At 40.3% G+C, this 20243-nt stretch overlaps 1 protein-coding gene across 1 annotated transcript in view; it reads right to left on the reverse strand.

Moving 5' to 3' along the window:
* The window catches only part of Ppp3ca (protein phosphatase 3 catalytic subunit alpha), a 275845-nt gene that overhangs the window by 31028 nt on the left and 224574 nt on the right, over positions 1 to 20243 (reverse strand). The window contains exons 7-8 of the mRNA XM_052179166.1: positions 14643 to 14720; positions 12070 to 12164 (exon numbers count right to left, since the gene is read on the reverse strand). Of these exons, the coding sequence (XP_052035126.1) occupies positions 12070 to 12164; positions 14643 to 14720 (173 nt within the window). The remainder of the gene's footprint in view (positions 1 to 12069; positions 12165 to 14642; positions 14721 to 20243) is intronic.

Consider the following 20243-nt stretch of genomic DNA (forward strand, 5'->3'; position numbering starts at 1 on the left):
GAATTAGCAGCCAAGGCCTCCAGAGGCAAAGCTGCCTGCTCCTCTCTGCCCTGTATGGCATCTGTGGGCTAGACAGACTCTCACATGACTCTTACTCCTAACTGCATATGGAAACCCAAGGGCCAATCCTGGCCAATGCATACATGATGAGCAGGTCTCTCTGAGTAATTTCAGGGGCGGTTGAGTCATGTGCTTCAGTGGGGACTCCTAGCTTACTGATTGACAACATTATCTTATGGGACAGACTCAGGTTGAACTTTCACCTGTGTTTTCTACTCACTGACCTTAGGACACAGAACAAATATATTTCCCCCTAAATGAAAGCCCTTCAATAAGGATGCTGTCTCATTCCCAACCTGCCCGACTTTATGCAAGACTTGATTATTATCCATCTCTAGCATCACGAGGGTTGCAGGGATGGTGTGTAATGAGTAGATCCTGACTGATGCAAAATGGGCTGATTACACTGACTAGTTGAATACATGGAAAGTTGTTTTATTACTTTGTACTTTTAGGCTGACTTTTATATGGGGAATATGTTATAATGTGTGATGGTAGATAACAGAACCAACACCTTTAATATCCTTCACAGCAATGCAGAGCTTCTTGTATATATGTCCTTGACATACATATACATATATATATGTATATATTGTATATATGTCTTTGGTAGATAGATAGAATATATATATGTCTTTGACATAACAATGTTTCCAAAGCTGATCCTTGATCTGGAATGTTTTCTGTCTCTGAAATCCAAGCCCTCCCCACAGTGCAGTGAAATCCAAATATATAAGCCCAGTGGAGCACTTTCTGGTTCTCTTTGATAGACAGATCATCATCCTTCCTTGAATTCTAAAAGCTTCTGGCTTGCAAATGGATACCACACTTTTTAGGGAACTATAATCAGGGCTATTCCATATAAATGTATTGCCTTAACTTCTCCCCCCTGTTTTGAAGGACAGGTGTCATAAAACAGGCTGTAGGTTTTTTGTGTCTCCTGTCCCATTTTACTCAGACTAGATCTGAGAGGCTGACACAGATGTTGCTATTCCTTCTACAACAGTCCTTCAAGCAAATGGTCCTCATCCCGTTGGTCTCCTTTACATAAGACACTTGTTGCTTTCACCCTGTGTATCCCAGATCTGGATGCACGCCAGAGGACCACTGTCTCTGACATTGCTTCTCAGGACAGCCATTAATCTCTTAGGTAGGCCTTGTCAGTGGCTGAGTCTAAGGAAGACGCATCATTTTAAGTTGTGATTTGCCTACTGTGGGTATTAAGCTGCGTTCTAAATACACTGTTGCTTTTAGCAATTGGCAGTTACCTCATGTTTCTGTGCAGTGAGGCCTTTGCCTTGAATTCCAGACCTAGTTGACTAATACGGCCCTAGGAAAGAGAATCAGGCACTTTGGAAACACAGATGGTACAGTTAGCTCAGATAGCAAGGCAGTAAAAATTCCTTTCCCCTGATAAATTCTGAATCTTGCATATATTTCTGGAAATTGTATTTGGCATTGTTCTATTATTTATACAACATGCCATTTAGCAAAACGAAACATAAAAAACATAAAAACTCCTTGACAAATTACCGTATCAGTGTTGTTGATCTTCAGGACAAAGTATTGCTAGTGTCTGACATGAACTATCTGAGAAAAGATTCATGCTAATGAATTTTTAGAATTTGTTACCATTGCATTTTTTTTATATCTTAAAAAAAATCTTTTAAAGGCTCAAACCTGTAATTTCAGAGTAATTACCCCTCCACTGCCCCCTCCCCAACTTCTTATTAACATCAGATTGGTGGTTTCACAGGAGAAAAGGAAGGAAGGGTAGCTGGGCCTTGCTAGACATACTTCCCGCCAGGCTCGCATGCAAACGTCTGATAAGAAAGAAAAGTGTGTCCACATTGAAAATGCACCAGCTTCTCTTTCTTACCATCAGACCCTAAACAACTACGTGCAGCAACCTCTCACAGATCACTGCCATTGCATACAGTGTTCTGAGCGATGGGTGATAATGTGTCTATGGTAAGCATGCACTGTGCCATTTTATGTAAGGTCCTTGAGGATTGGTGGGTTGTGGTATTCTCAGAAGGTCTTAGGGTCTATTCCTAGTTGCTACCCAGGCATAACTATATGGTTCTTAACACTGCCCTAGATGGAGAACAGAGAGAAGCTTTCTTTCTATAATGTGTCACTTGATTCCCCAAAAGAAATCGGAGAAGCAGTTTGTGTGTGTGTGTGTGTGTGTGTGTGTGTGTGTGTGTGTGTGTGTGGTGTTCCAGTAGCTGCAAACAGAGCAACTGCAGTAGGGAAATGGAGAAACTTGCTCAGATCATGCAACCCCAAAATGACACATCTCATCCCCTTTTTTCCCTGACAGGAAACCCACTCCTTTCCCACTGTTCCCTGCTGTCCTTCATCAATTATACATGCATGGATGCTAGTTCTAGCTGGCGGTGATACTAATTTAACTTTGGATGTGTTATTCATATTTAAAGATGGTTCAACTTTTGCCAAAGTACACACTGCAGTGGAATGAGATCCAAACTCAGTCAGAGGATGCCCTGGTGAGTGACTTGAGGAGAAGTTGTGCTCTGCAGAGCAGTGTGGCAAAAGGGAGTTGTTTCAACATGGGCTCACCACAGCTTACTTCAGTACCTCATGAAGAAGCCAATACTGCTTATTTTGCTTATTTAACATGGGGAATGATGCATTTCTACCGAAGTTCCCCCTTACCCTCTAGGCACAGCAGGGCATTTGGTTTGGACCTTTACACATAAATCACCATGTTTTACTAAACGGTTCTCATGATTTGAGAATAGACAGAGAGGTGAAGTGAGTTACTCAACTATACTCTCAAAACAGTAAATGTCAACTTGAGCCCAAACACAAATCATCTAGCTAGTATGTATACACACTTAACCACAACAACTCAAAGCATTCCATGTCTATCAAACTCTGGACAGACTCCTTTTCTCTCAGGTTCCTTTTCTTTCTACATTACTCTCTATATAGACAAGGTCTGGAAGGCCACATGCCTAGACAGTTAGTAGTCTATTCTCTAAATAATAATTTATGATACTCAGGGCCACTCAAAATCCCTCGATTAGGGCTCAGTTTCCTTACCTGAACATGTGGGTTTCATTTAGACCAGTGGTTCTCAACCTTCCTAATGCTACAACCCTTAAATACACAGTTCCTCGTGCTGTGCTGACCCCTAACATAAAATTATTTTGTTCCTACTTTATAACTATAATTGTGCTACTATTATGAATCATAATGTAAATATCTGATATGCAGGATACATTACCCCTCTGGGGGTCATGACCCACAGATTGAGAACTGCTGATCTAGAAGCTTTATATGATTTCTTTCCCATTTGAGTGGTATTAACAGACTTTCAGAAGGAAAACTGATTATTAATAGGATCAGTGAGCAATGGTCTCAATGACTGTTAGGCAGTTACTAACTGGACTTTTCCTTATTCTCTGCGTTATAAAAATGAATATTTAACTTAAAACGCAGAACCAACCACAACCAGATTTCTTTTCTCCAGTTACATGACATATTTGTGAAGGAATCCTTCGAACAATCCCATATTTATAAGTTACACATAGATTTCAGTGTTTTTTTTTACCACAATAACCGTACATCATCACAATGCATAAAAAATATATCAAATTAGTCGGAAACATCTACATTTATGAAATTCACAGTTAACATCTCTTCCTCTACTTCCCACACCTTCTTCCTTCCTTGACACCTGCCTCTGACTGTCACTGAGATTACAAAATGCAACTGGAGCCTTAACAGTGCAGGTTCCTCTGATGTATTTGAGATACAAGCACCCCCACCCAGTGCAGTGAACATGATATAGGTGATGATATGTTCACAAAAATTGGAGAACTGCTAAGACTTTGGGAAGAAACAAAGAAACAACAACAGCAATAGAAACATATTTTGTCTACCCACCACGGGCTCTTCTCACCCACCAGCAAGTTTCTAAGCCTTCCCACCACTTACACTTTGTCCCAGAGGGATGCAGAGACACCGTGTCACACTTATGGGCCTTAAGTTATTCACCAGGACTTACAGCACACCAGACAGCACAGAACAAATGGTTCTCTCCTGGAGCTGCTGGTATGAAAATCTGCCTGAAGAGACGGAGGCAACGGAAAGAATCCAAACCCTACACACGTGGAAGCTACCCTGTTCACTCTTCCTGCGATGACAGAACAATTCATTTTCGAATGACACAGTTACTTGGTGCAATCATTTTTATTATACCTGCAGAACTCCATCTTCAAAGGCATGTTTCTGTACATTGAAAAGCAACAACCAACGGCCCTGCCCTGCTTTGGGAATTGATTGTATTTATTTACTGTAATGCAGTCAAACAAGCCAAAGACTCTATCTACTATGGACCTTTATCTGAAACCCTCTAGTACTTACAGTAGCATCACTGCCTCCTGGTTCCAAGGAGCTCAAGGAACAGAGCATATACATTAAGCTGCTTCAATGTCTCACCATGCACCGAATCTCTGGACTATAGTCAGAGCTTTAGAACCAAAAAGTTTAAACATGTATGCATTCATGCATACACACACAAATTTCATTTCATGAAATAATAAAAGTTATCAACACCTTTCCCCATCAATATTAAGAACCAGAGAAGCTGGCAATGAACCAAGAACAAGTGGCAAGAACATCAAAATCCAACAACTTGAAATTTATTCTTTTTTTTCACCCTTGTTAACATCTTTCATGTCCTTATTTGTAATTGATCATCTACTTCCATCTTAAAGAGATGGAGAAGAGGGAAAGAAAAGCAATAAGAGTGTGAAAGATACAAATGGTGGCCTGCTAGAAGTACAAACACCATAACCTATCCAGAAATAGCAAAAAAAAAAAAAAAAAAAAAAAAAAAAAAAAAAAAAAAAAGCGTAACAGATCCGGGATGTGATTTCCTTCCAATTGTTCCACCCATAGATGCTCTAGCGGAAAAACTAGCATCACCATACTCCTTTGGAAAGGTTCCTTTGCAAAGTCCCACCTTCACAGAAGGAGGCAAAAAGACTGGAAGAAGTCTTGAGCTAAGCCCCGTCTGTGTACTTGGAATACTTTCTAGGAGCAGTCTATGACCTGTGCATAATACCACAGGCACTGGCTTTCTGACTTTGGCAGAAATACCATGTATCTTCTCCTAATGATTACTTTAGGGCCATAGGATTTCCATATATCATTATGTAAACAGATACATGTATGTTCTAGGCATGCACACTTCTCCACAATATCCTGTGCCTTATATGAACAGATTCCACTGTCCCTTGGACTCTAAACCTAACTTTTAGCTTTTAGTTTCTGGTTTCCCTTCTATGTCCTGCTTGATGATTTTCATTTAAGATTGTAAGACCACCAATGGCTTAGGCAAACAGTAACTAACCAAGTCATGGTAGTATTATATGTGGCAGCAGAAGCCTGCAGCCACTCTCCCCCCACACACATACATGCAAAATGCATGTTTAAGTCATTGTCAAGTTAGATTTCAAGCCTTCAGATTCCAGGCAATTTAACCACAGTGATATTCTTTAGTATGAGATATTGAACTCATTTACTATGTGAACCAGTACTCAATTCAGAGTTCCCCACAGACAAATGATTAGTCTGTTCTATGTAATGAGTAAGACAAGGCTCTTTACTATTGTTGGCCATAAATAATATGTGTTACTTAAAATATGATCACAATCGTGTGAACTGTAAGCTTTGCTACATATTTAAAGGATGTAACCCATTTTCAGAAACATATGCACAGTACAAGGCTTGCTGTAATGGATCAAACTGACTGTCAACTTACTGAACTATTTATTATTATTACTTTTGGGTCACTTGAGGTCTAAGTTCTACTGTAAATGCCAGGGGCACATAGGCATAATCACAATAAGCCTGTGTGTATGTGTGCTTTCTTCTCTTTAATCAGTAGATGGGAAGGCATTTCTAACCTCCATATAGCTATTATTTGTATACCTGCATCCTTCATAAAACTTAAAATATCTTTTAAAATTTTGTTATATACTTTTTTGTGTCAAGTTTTACACAATGAAGGGAGAAGAGTGTGCCAGATACTTCTGTGAAACACTGAGCTAGTCTTAGAACTCCAATGCACACACATATGCACACATTCCAGTGCATGATTCCCTCCTTTCTTTTTCTGTCAATTCTTGGACTGGCGCTGGGCTTTGCACGTGCTAGACATCCTATCACTGGGATAACTCCCCATTCCTTCACTGGTTTTAAATTTTTGATTTCTGACACAGGTCTCATGCAACATGGGCTTCCATTGGCTTGGTAGATGCTTGGGAATCTTCAGTCACAGTTCCTGTGTTTTGCTTTTGAAGCACAGTACCAGCCAATTCTAAACATGGTGGTTATTCAGATGCAGAACTTGGGGTAACATGGTAGAAGAATGGAAAAGGTGAAGATGTATTAATTCACGCATATCGTATTTGTACCAGTTGATACTCAGTTGTGTGGAAGATCAAGGAAAGGAAACAGAAGAAGGAAAGAAAGGGGGAGAAACAACAGGAAAGGGAAATAGGGAAAAGTCAAAGGCTGTTTCCAAACACCATAAAACCAGAGTTAATTATTTACGAGCAGAAGTCTAGAGGGGAGGCACAGGGGGATCAGGAAAGAGGCACTATGTCAGCATGGAAAGGAAATGAGGTACATGGACTCAAGTGTGACTCAGAACAAGGGTGCCAAAGCAGGAACTACAGAGGCCACCATAAACTCCAGCTCAAGGCTTGGTACAGCCTTGAAAGTGTAACTGTCCACAGATCACTATCTCTTGGGCATGGTTACATTATTACACATGGCCTCATACCTACCAGCAATACCATTCTCCATGGAAGCCAAGCTTGTGGCGATTCCTAGATTAGTAGGTCCAGTGTAATAATCTAATCAGTCCTTGGACTGATTCTAAATGCATTTAGTGTGTCAGAGTACATTCCCAGTTGTTCCTGTTCCACTAGCAAAAAGAGCACTCCATAGTGGACCTGTGTGAAAGATTCGGGGTTCAACATGATGGAGACATAGCAACTCAAAAAATTAAAAAATAAATAAAATAAAAATTTTAATCAGTGAAAAACAAAATCAAGATTTGGATAGGATGGGTAATATAGTTCTCCCTAAGAAAACCTCTCAGGCTCATTTTATACAACTAATGGATTATTAATAAAAATTGATTATTATTACCCTTATTACAATTATTTAGGGGATACTGTAAAAATTGTTAAGGGGCTGGAGAGATGGATCATTGGTTAAGAGCACTGACTGCTCTTCCAGAGGACCTAGTTGGAGTCTCCACACCCACATGGTTGCTTACAACCACCTGTACTTCCAGTTGCAGAGAATCAGATACCCTCTCTTGGCCTTCTTGGTTACTGCATGTATATGGTGCACAGATATATATATATACTTACAATGCATTATGTTTCTTCACCGCACTTTCATAATACTTCATTTTATACAATCTTGAAAAATGAAATTCAGTAACTGTATCAGCTACAAACAATGCAAAGCAAGTAGCTTGTGCCATTACTTTGCTGAAGGCTTGTAATTTCCTCACTGACTGTGCTCATTAGGTAGTGGTGCTTTTTTACAAAAGTGGGAACGCTGTTCCAGCAAAGACATATGAGTCCTATATGGATCGACTCAATTAAAATGCAGAGTAGATGCTGGCAAGATGGCTTAGCAGGCAGAGGTGCTGACACATGGTCTTGATGATGTGAGTCCAATGCTCAGGTCCCACAAGGGGACAGGAGACAAGTGACTCCCGAAAGCCTTTGTTGGAGCACCACAGGTACCCTCCAGCAAGCACATATCTGTACTAGTAATGTGTACATACAAAATTAACTAATTAAAACATGTAGTGGGGAGTATTAAGTTTTATGTCTTAATGTGTGATTTTCTATTTTATGAGTTTCTCACACGTGAAATGTTTACACAGATGCCAATGAATTCTTGTCTGAAGTGATCTTATTTAACAACTCGCTTCCAATGATGACATACACACAACAGAGCTGAATCAATGCAAGGAGGGGTGGAAATGCTGTGGTCTTTCTTATGGGTGCATTTGCTCTAGTGAAATGGATAGGGGTGTGAGCAAACTATTTTACCTGGGAAGAGATATGTGGTTAGATGCCAACTTGAAATTTGTTAAGGGCAATAAGTTGAAAAACTGCTAAAGTTTGCTTTTGCAGGTTATAAAGAAGGAAGGAGACACTTCGGGTATTCTAAGTACTATGTGATGAAACTATAAATGAACAGCTGAAGGACTACTATCTTCTCGGCAGCTCCTGAGAAGCCTCGTGCTATCACGCAGCAGCAAATAACAGGAACTATGACACGAAGATGGACTTTTCACATTGCACAGCATGTAATTTCAAAGCAACTCCATTCATTATTAACAAAATATCATTTTTTCCTTCCCTTCATAGAACTGTCGCTTCAGGATGGGATAATTGTGATCTAAGTGTCCATCCTTTGCCCCAGCATCTTGTAAAAGCTCTCAGAGTAAGGGCAGAAGAGTTTCAGGGTGTGTGTGTGTGTGTGTGTGTCTGTGGGAGTGTGTGTAAGCAACTGTGATAAGGTAGATGGGATAGGACAGGCGATGGCTCAGTATATAAGGGGGCCACCAAAGGGTGAAATGTTTAGTCCGACCAATTTTCCAAATACTACTGATCAACCACAGGCAAGAGGAAGTTATTAACAGGAATGACTGCATGTTACACACACATCGAATCACAACTAGCATTAGTCCTAAGATTGCATGATCACCTTATTATTCTGATGCTTTCACTCAGCCTAAGGGGGTCATTTCTGCCTTGTTTTTTAGGCGCTCCACTAACTATAGTATAACTAATGTTCTTTGTGGTTATCGTTTCTATCAAAGATGAACTGACAGAATCCTCGCTCTGATTCTTCCATTGACTATGTGGTGGAGAGTCTTGCAACTCAATTTTATTGCATGGCTTTTTAAAATTCTAGTTAACATCGATTTTATTCAAATCAACAATCTGCACGGCAGCAGTGAATAATGGACTCCCACCCCCATATACTGAACAAGCTGCTGGCATAATAGCTTTAAAGTGCTTCAGAAATCTGACACAAAAGTCTTTTGACATTTTGTTCCTTCTGAAGAATACATTTCTTCTTTTTTTCTTTTACTCTCTTTTCTCTTGAGAGGAATTCTGCTTTATGAAAAGGTTCCCTGAGTGCAAACAGTTCTATCCTCTTCCGGAAGGACCGTGGCTTACCCACAGCAAGAGATCAGAGCTAAAGATCTCCAGAAATCTCAAAGACAGTGGAGCACCCCCATCTGTGCCCAAGTCTCTGGCTTGTCACGTTGGAACTGCACACAAAGAGGCATCATAGCCAGTGTGTGAGAAGCAGCTATCTGCAGCAGGAAACAATGCTACACGGAGAATAAGAAGTATCTAAGGACATTATGGAATGATATGGAGTTGCCTTCATTTAATAGGTTAGACTTTATTTAACTGTTAGTAGTCCATGTTATTTGCCAGCCAGTATCTGTCCAGAAAGTATTTTGGAAAGACATTCTATTCCTTGGTGCCTTCTGCCTATTTTTTTTTTTTTTTTTTTGCAATATAATACCATGTAGCCAGGTTAGGTTGGAAATTGCTAGCTGATGATGACCTGAATGCCTCCCCTCCCCCTCCCAAGTGCTGAGACTAGAGACAAGCGTGTACTGCGCACTTTTCCTTAGGTTTAGGAGAAAACTCACTGAGATGCTCTAGCACAATAGGTGTAATTTATACACCTAAAGTAGACTACAGGAGCATGGTGGTGAATGACCTGGCCAGTGTCCATGCCCCCAGAAACATTGAAAACCTTCACCTAACTAATTCAAATAATTAGCTTTTCCTAGTTTAATTCAAAATAAGTTTGTTGCTTAAAATAACAATTGATTAGCCTTTACTTTTTATATCTTTCCTACCAAAAAAAATGAGCATTCTCTTATGCCCGGATCAAAATTTTAAACCAGGCTTTCTCTAACCATTAGAAAATTACTTCTTGTCAAATGCATTCCGTGTGGATCCCTTTAGTTGAGACATTGTTAGTAAATCTCCAACATCCTGCGTTATGGATTGTCTCTGAGCACACAGCATGCAGAGAACATGCTCTGCTGTATAGGCCATTCTTGCTTCTCTAAGGACAGCACATCTTTGCTGGGAATGGATATCCAAGGATAGCCACACGCCTTAGCTTCAGAGGAAGGCCTGTCACAGTCACTGTGGCCTTAGACGAGGTTATGTGGCTATAATAAACACCATTTAGCCTTCCTTACTCTCTGGACTGAGGGGAAGGTCTGAGCGTAGAACCCACTTACTGCAGATAAAAGACACGCGCAGAGAGACGGATAAGGGGGCATGATTCCGGGTAGCACTAGAAGTTATGGGGGTCAGGGTTTGGCTATGAGCAAGAGGAAGTACTATGCAGACAAAGTAGAGTATATAAGGACAACAAATGCAGCAAGCTGTTACATAATCCACAGATACTTGGGAATAATGGAGATCAAGGACTGTATAGGGTATTCTGGACTCCAGGCCCTGGGCAAGAGTGTAACTGTCCTATCCAGAAGAAAAATATTCCAAAGGCACATTTACGCACCACCTTGGAGCTATTACACTATTGAATTTCCCCAGGACTCACATGCTGGGAGAAGGGAAAGAGCTGCAGCATGGTACCAGACAGAGGGGACACTTGTGCCCGGCAAAGAGAATCCACTTAGTGCGACAACTGTCAGATCACCCTGTAAGAGAAGCCAGAGCCAGATGGTAGTGATGGCCTGGGCCACACCATGACCAGGACGGCTTCACTAGACATACCTCTCATCCTCAATTTCATGTCTGGCCCCTAAAGATGCACTTGGAAGGGTAGGGCCAATAGACCTCTCTGTCCCTGTTCCCAATATGGGCACACAGATATGGGCACCCTGTTTCTCACTATTATTTATTCAATTGTCCTACTGAGGAAGGTGGGCCATTCTGGCTTCTGGGTGCTGTCAGGACCAAGGCCTGGATCACATGTTCTGTAAGAGGATATCTATCACATTAGCTAACGTACAGGGACTGCTTGAATTCCAGTTTCAAAGATGCTCAGAAACAAGGCTGCCTTTTTCCGCCATGTCTGAAATATACTTCACCCCATATTTTACTTGACTGATTTCTTCTTTTCTTAATATCTAAAAAACACACTCAGAAACATGACCTCCATCATATCCAGACCAAGGGTACCAAGACATAACCCTTTCTCCACATTTTAGCATCTGCTCTGAAACAAGGCAGGACATGTCAGTTTTAGATCAGGATAACGTTCTGGAGAAAGGAAGGTCCTGATCCCTTCATCTTTCCTTAAAGAAGGACATGATGTCCTCTGGCCTCCCTGTTTGTTTCAGAAAGCAGGTAGGGCATTTCATAAAGGAGTGGGTTGTATACAACTGTGGGTTGTATCCCCATTCATGACATCCTGGGTGAGTGGTTCTGTGAGAGGCACTCGCTTTGCATAGAGGAAGGCATCAGATAAGAGTGATTCTGAAAGCTTAATCTTTTTAAGCAATTGAACCTGCACTTGCTTAGCTCAGAAAGTGACTCATAATGGGGGCTCAATAAATATAATTGGAATTTCAAGCTGTGACTTCCTTTTTGCTAGACAGGCTTTTGCTGAACAAACATAATCACACATTAAGCACATAAACGTAGCTTTTTAATGGAGCATGATTTACCATTACCTCCAATGATTATTTTTTAGAAGGTCTATATTTATCAGAGAACAGATAGCATCTCTACTATACCTTAAACAAAATGTAGAAAATATTTTAAAACTATCAGTGTATGGAATCCACTTCCGAGTATTTGAGCCCCTTTCTTTAAGTATATAAAGGACTGAAGAAAAGAATGGTTTAGAATGTTAACACTCAAGTCAAAATCAGTTTAAGCATGAAGGCACAAACTACTTACGACTCCATCAAGAGGTCACACTCACCTTTGTTATTGTACACGTCTAAGTAGTTTGGTGCCGAGAAGATTGTAATTAGAGACGGGAACCCTGTTGTTTGGCTTTTCCTGTACATGCGGTACCTGCAGACAACACACATCAGGTCATAAGCAAGCGGAACATGGACACCAACTTACACTCCTGCAAAGAGGATCCAATGAGGAATGTTAAATCAAACTTCTCTAAGGCTTTAGAACATAGACATTGATCAGGACAGACAAGAATGCTGATCTAGAATCACACATGTGGTTTCCAAATGGCTAAATCTTTTAAACTTGGCAAACTTCAGGATGAGCGGAACTCAGTAGAGTTCTAATTCATTTTCAGGTATTCAACCCAAAAGACAGAGGCTACCCAAGACCATGGTGGTTTTCAGAGGATGGCCAATCAAGTCAGTTGAAAGAGACAGGGAGAGGAACTATGCCCAGGCCAGGCATTATATAAACTATTGTATATAAGGTTCTACTATATAACTATTCTACAAATGACTAGTGAGTGTCTAAGACACAGTGATGGTTTTCTGTCCTTCAAAGAATGTCTCATTAAAACTATAAATTTTACTAACTGAGACTTTCTATTTTAGAACTTTATTTATTACCAGGCTCTGCTGGTGTCTGCACAGCAAAGATTATTGTCTCACCAGGGTGAGAATTAATCAATTGGTAATGAACATCCATGGGAACCAATCCTGCTAGTCTTCCTCTATCAGGACAAAAACAATTCATAATATAACACTGCAATTATCTACCAGAAAAGAACCAGAGGTGGGGGCTCTTGTTTTACCATCATGAAAATACACTTTATGACTTCTATCTTACAAATTTAGGAATATCAATTTAGAAGTATTTGTATACAACAATATGTTATCATTTCTTGGCTTGTTTTTTGTTTGCTTGTTTGTTTCTGGTACCTTAATGTAACTGAGTTCTAAAAGTAACCCAAACTGTACCTTTATACAGACAGCCACTTAAAGGATTAGCTTTAAGCAGATTTTGATTTTTTTTTTCCTTTCTGGAAATACATATTGACTTTCCCCAAAAGAAACACCCTATTAAAAACTTTTTAAAGGTACTTCAGATTTATCTTGTTTATGGAACTATGCTTTTATTGGGGCAAAGGCGGGAGTTGTCATAGTGGGAGTAAGTAAGACAGGCTTTCCTGTTCCAAGGGGGGGGGACTTCATTCCAATGCAACATGACAGTCCAGAGCACAGACTCTGTACATGAACAGTGGGATTCTTAAAGAATAGAGGGTCAGGACACAGGTGTCCCTACCCTGTACAAAAAGGAAACAAACAAAAAACAAACAAAAAAAATCTACATGATATGTTCTCAACCTCAATTTCCTCATTTAAAAAAAAAGTCTATTTTACACAAAAAATTTTGATGTTAACTGACATTAGCTGGTCAAGCCAACCATCTCTATGTAAGCAAACAATCTCCTGAATATAAAGGATAGAGAAACATCTGTTCTCAATGTCTTGCCTGATAGAAAAGGCAGCCAAACTAACACAGTCCCCTGGAACCCTGAAAAGTGTGAACAAGACTGAGAATGTGAGTGAACAAATAGGTTACGGCAATGACTCGCGACAACACGCTGACTGCACAGTGCTAGCTCAGCTCCTTCCTGCTACGTCACCGCTCACAAGAACCCAAGTTTCTGTCACATTCTGGAAATACATATTGACTTTCCCCAAAAGATTTCCACAGTGGGCACACCTGCTTTTACACACACCCCAAATTTCTTCTTGACTGTACCTTATGGGCCACCATCGCAGGGTACAAATATCCCATTTCGGCACATAGATTTTAAAAAAGGAGTGCTTTTATATTTCAAAAAATTCGAAATCCAAAGGGATGAGTTTATTTATTTATTTTTTTTAAAGGTGTTTAATAGGCCTCTCCATGAAGCCTGGCAGGAAAGGACCTCAATTGCTAAGTTGAATCTCCCTTCTTCTTTCTCTCACTCAGGTTCAAAGCTAACACCTGACAAGGTAAACACTTGACACTCCTTAGTTTTCCAGACTCTTAAAGCTAAGCTTTAAGAGTTCATCAAATACAAAATGAATTGTGGAGAACTATTTGATAGAATATGGTATTTTGTTTTCTTTTGTTTAGTAAATGTCTACACGGCTCTACAACTGGTTATGTCTTCTAAACATTTGTGATGCCCATTCACATGTGTTCTCATATGAACTGAGACCCAGAAGCAGCTGATGATTTATCTCCTGGGCATTACAGTTATTGCAAGAACTGGAAGAAGTTAAGGGAGAGGGCTTTAGGAAAACAAATGGGAATAGACTTCACTCTAAAGATGGGGTGACGATAAAGGGGTTCATAAACTTATGTGTGGTATGAATTTAACATTTACAAATGTAAGTATAAAATCAGATATCAGCAGTCATGCACTTCCTGCCAATCCACCGTATCTGTCTTGCTAGAAGCCCATTTTAAAAGCCCCTTCTGTGTATATGCCCGGCCAAAGGGAGTCTACACTGCCTAAGCTAGCGGAAGAACACCTTACAGAATGGCTATCATTGAAAAACCCTTAGCATCGCTCACCCTGCGTCCTGGGCTTCGTGGGCTCGGAGTATGGACAACAAATTATTGTGCTGCAGGAAGTCACATACAGCCGGGTAACTGCCAGACATGGAAAGAAAAGGTAGTTAGAAAGTCTTCAGGAGTCACCTTTTATCACACAGACATCCAGATGTTGCTGGGATCCAGCACAACCTCAGGGCACTCCAGAGACAAGTTCCCTGCTTCTGAGGACAGGTTCTGCATGTGTGGAAGGGACGACACTAGCCCTGAAAGGTGTCCTCTGACTGCCACACATGTGCCTCGGCGGGCACACCTGCTTTTAGACACACCCAGAGTAATAAATGAAATTAAAAAGAAAGCTGCAAATCAAAACTTCATTATAACTGAAACCCAGAGTACAAATGTAAATGGAAAATGCCTTTTAAAATTTTAAAACTTTGCCCTAAGATTTCTTGAAGTAAATTTAAAACCAATAAACTTTTGATGGTTGAAATAAGGTCTGAAACCAACATTTTTATAAACAAACTAAAAATATTTACTAGAACCTAAAATATGCACATGGATATATTCATACATTTTAAAGAATCTACTTTGGAGAAACAAGTTAGGATATGGGACAAGCAGGGTGGCTATGCTACATATTTGTAAATTCTCCAGTCAACAGGAAAACAAATACTTCTAAGATAGTGCGTAGGTAGAGGTATCAACTGTGTGATGGTTAGCAGTGATGGTCAGCTTGACAGGTACGAGATACACTTGGGAGACAAACCTCTGGGCATAGCTGTGTGGAAGATTTTAACATTATGTTCATCAAAGCGGGCAGGTCTACCACACGTGGTAGCACATTCCCTAGGTGAGGGCCCTGACATGAAATAGAGCCTTTCTCTCTCTCTCTCTCTCTCTCTCTCTCTCTCTCTCTCTCTCTCTCTCTCTCTCTCTCCCTCTCCCTCTCCCTCTCCCTCTCCCTCTTCCTCTTCCTCTTCCTCTCTTTCTCCCTCTCTTTCTTCCCCCCTCACCATCCCTGACTGCAGAGCTGAAGCAGCTGCTGTGTCCAACCTGACCTCTGCTCCACGGCTGGATGCACCCTTCTTCCCTCCTCAGACTGCTTTGTCCTGCATTTTTTGTCAGCAGAGGAACACAACTAATACAGGTTGTAAGAAGGATTTAGTTCTTTGGCAAAAATGATTCATCTCCATACACATGTATGTGTGTACCTTACATCAGAGCTCTGGATTCATGGATTCCAGAGGGATGGAAATGTAAGACAAGGGAATGTTCCCTTGGCTAGAAGGCAGGCCAGGCTGAGTAGGGTGATATGATAAGGGTGATGTATTTCTTCTACCATGAAGGCTTTTATAAATCAGGTAGAAGCAGTCAATATGATTAAAAAAGATTTAAAAATCCATAGAGCAATAAAATACAGCAAAGATGAAATATTCTGTAAGTTATGTAGACATTAGACATTATATAGACATTATAGGGTAAAGCAGCAAGTCTCCCCACTTCCCTACCCTAGTCTGTCAGTCACGAAGGAAGACTGAGAACATGATCTTGTATAAGATGTCATGGTGCATGGGAATCAGTAGACAGCAGAGGGTTAGTACTCTGTACAGAGGGGGTTTATAGATTATGTGTGAACAACAAAAGCTGAAAAGGACATTTGAACAACTGCAGAAAAGTTGGGTTCAATCTGCTTGTCTCCTTATATATATTTCTCTAATAGATCAAATATACTTTAGACTTTGAATTAAATACCTTAGACTTTTTAATCCACATTTTGCCTGCACGTATCACTACAATGTGTTTGCATGCATAAGCCTTTGCATATACTTTCCCTGTAGGTTTTTTCCTTTTGATAAGACCAGTTCTTCCACAATGAGGTAAATGACCCCATAAGAACCTTCCAGGTAAGCTTACCTCTCCCCTAGACCTACAAAATTGCTGCCTTTACAGCCTGTACCTTAGACCTTCCTGATACTTAGCATATTGTAGTATGAAGTAGGATTATAGTTCTGCCGTTTAGCGATAGGCAATTCCAGCAGAGGGAATCCACTGCTTTCTCCACTTGCTCTTCTGAGTGCTTGGCAACTTTCTGGAGCTCACGTGCAGCCACAGAAAGAGACTCATCAAGGGCAGTCAAGGAGGAGGGATGTAGATGGTGCTGGTCCTCCTGGTTGCTTCAGCCCAGCAGAGCAGCCCCTGACCTGGTATGGCCAGGGAGACACCACTACCACTTCCTCCCCTCCCCTCCTCCTCCTTCTCCCTTCTTCCTCCTGATCATACCCTTTCCAACGTGTCCAGAAGCTCCACTCCTCTGCTGCTTGGGTCTAGTAAGACCTACTCAGCGCTGGGACACCCTGGGGCTTCAGTCAGCCTTCTTCTCCTAGGACTTTTTGTGTCTCTCCTTTGCCCCAGGGTCCTCTAAGAAATCTACTTCTTAGATGCTTAGGCTTCAACTCTTTCTACAAAAACTTCTGCAAAACCCAGCCCTCTCTTGCATCTTGATAAGTAGCAGGCAGTTATTACTTAAGCAAACTCTTACTTTGTATTGCTGGGGATCAACCCCAGGTTCTTATTGTATACCAGGTAAGTGCTCTACCACTGAACTACATTCCTAACACAAAGGTTAACATTTTATTGACTTTAAATATCTATTTAAAAGATCATAGATTAGAAGATGGTGCTCTCTCACAGAGATGCCACTTTCGTCACTAGTTCTTAAGAGACCCAGAACTTCCTCCGAGCTGCCACTCTTACCAGAGTCACTGTCACATTGGCTTTCAAGGTTATAGATGAGTTCTCTTGTAGGCTGAGTTCTTTCATGACTGTTGATGATCTTTTACTCATCATCATATCCATATCATTTATCCATATGGGCATGTTGGTACATGTGGTTTTGTTTAGATAAATTCTATTTGCTATAGTCAATGAATATGCGAGTTATAGCAATTACTGTACACACAGAGACTGATTATATGTCTAACTGTAAAGTTGATATTTCTACATTCATCTGTACACTGTGATACACTAGAGTTTATTATTCTACTAAGTAGATGTTTGGACTGTCTCTGTTTCTTGGATATTATGGCTGATGCAATGAACAGCTTTATGCTTGTCCTTTGGTATCCTTATATCCATTTCTACTAGATATAAAAATAAGAAAGCGGCTTAAATAAATGTTCAACTTTGGCAGATAATGAAATAGGTAACTATGATTTGAGACTGGAGGGGTATTTAAGAAGAAGACCTAGAAAAAAAAGGCGGAAGAGCAGAGCCTGTCTAGTACTTTAGAGAAGGGGGTAAACAAATAGGGGAATGTGGGGAGGGGTGGAAGTAGAGATGACTGAGAGTTGGGGGGCTGCCAATGTGGGGTTCAAGTGAGCTGCAGGTACAGCCACAGGCATACTAATATTCACATCCGTGTATCTCAAGACTAGATTCTCAGATCAGTGTTGGAATGCTATAACTAACTCAGACACTGAAAAGCAGAAAAATCCAGAACACAGCACTGCTGTGATTCGTCAAATACAGATACGAACTGGTAAGGGAAGACCCAAATCCTACCACAAGTTTTCCTTGAGTATATGCCACGGTCCTGACTAATCTCCTCTCTATCATTGTGCTGCATCCAGTATCTCGGTTACCTGTATGAACAGTGCAGGCATTTGAGGTTCCAAGCTATGGTCTGGGATTATAAAGTTAATGGAAATCCTGGGGTAAGCAAGTTTTAAGAGTGTTTTTGTTTCCAATCAATTACTTTGTAACAGTTCAGGGGTCATGAGTATGATACTGATTAAACCAAATGAGTCATCTAACAAAGTTGCCAGCCATGAAATCTGGGACAGGGACAGGTGGGTGGGATGACAGGAGTAGGAGGAAGATAAAGAGGCTGATGTGAGAAAGTAACCAGAATGAACCGGACACATGTATGGCATTATCAAGAACATAAGGGAAAAACTAGAAAAAAATCATCCGGATGCATTTAAAGGTTTTTAGATTCCTTTCTTTCTAAATTGTGTGTGTGTGTATATGCACATGTATGTACATTGATACAGGTATCCAAGGCCAGGAATGTCAACACTCACTGCAGCTAGTTTTACAGTGGTTTTGAGCTAACAGATGTGGGTGCTGGGATCTTAAAAAAGTATGTTAGGATAGGGCTGGATCTTTCCATCCCTATCCTAACATACTTTTTTTTTCCTGTATGACTATGTGTTATTTAAACCATAGCCCACATAAAATGTTACACAGTAGATATGGTATCATATCAAATTAAATATCCAGACTATATGGAGACAAGCAAAATAAAATTAGAGGTCAAAATAATTGCCAACAGGACATGGCCACTAAGTTCTTTCATTAATTTTATGCTCACTTGTATTTGTCTAGATGAACTTTAAAACAGTAATTAAAACCATATCTTTGATCCTTTCAAGGTGATTTTAAAGACAAAACTATCGAAAAGAACTCTGTGCAAATGAGATAGATGTTCTTCTTTCCCCAAAATCCTCTGCCAACAGTCAGTGTTCCAAGCTGTGGACTCAGACATTCAGCCACACAGTATCATATTTGTCAAAACTAAACACCAATATCTGTGAAGGACTTCATATGTCAGGAGAATAAAAGTATGAGAATGTGTTTAACTGATTATCTGGATGATAAATAATATTTTATGTCTTTGTCTAGATTCACAGAATGTGTTGGTTTCAATGAGAATGGCTCCCATAGTTCCTATCTTTGAGTAGTTGGTCCCCAGGTGATGGAACTGTTTGGGAAGGATTGGGAGGAGTGGCTTTGAGGTTTCAAAAATCCACAATATTTCTACTTAGTTCTTTCTGCCTCATGATTGTTGTCAAAACATGTAAATTCTCAGCTTCCTCCCCAGTGCCATGCCTGCTCACTCGAATGCTCTCTCCCATAGTGTTATAGACTTATCCTCTGAAACCGGAAGCCCCAATCTTTCTTTTTTCTATAAGTGGCTTTGGCCATGCTGTCTTAGCATAGCCCTAGAAAAATGACTAAGACACAAAACAAAAATATTTTCCAAATCTGTAAGCTTACAAGTACTTCATTCAGAGTAAGATTTTCCTGGATAGAAGACGCAGAAGACTGAGAGCAGAGTGCTATACTGCAGATAAATACAACATAATGCAACATTAAAATCCGGTTTGGACTATGTATGGTGTTATTTTAGTGAAGCACAACAGGTAACCTAGAGATCTACAAAACTGGGGGATTTAACACCAGATTTGAAGGATCTAACCCTTGGCTTTAATCTACTTCAAACAACATTTTACTACAAGGACAAACATCTTCACAAATGTTACACTTAAGTTGAGCAATTATCAAAAAGAAGCTTTAAGCTTTTCAGAGTTATAGAGTATTCCCCCCCCCCCCCGCCCCCATACACTCAGAGGCCTTGGCATCTCAGCTTCGAAAACAAAAGATAATCCATAACTTTACACTTCAGAATAAGCTTCACTATTGATATGTTAAACAAAAGGCACTCTCAGCATGATGGCTTCAGAAAGTATGACTTTATGTTCAAGACAAATTCCCCAATCATACTCACAAATGAAAGAAAAGAGAAACTTAGCATCCATAATAAAATTTAATGTGTAA

Source organism: Apodemus sylvaticus, chromosome 4 (assembly GCF_947179515.1).
Source record: "Apodemus sylvaticus chromosome 4, mApoSyl1.1, whole genome shotgun sequence".
NCBI classification, from domain to species: domain Eukaryota; kingdom Metazoa; phylum Chordata; class Mammalia; order Rodentia; family Muridae; genus Apodemus; species Apodemus sylvaticus.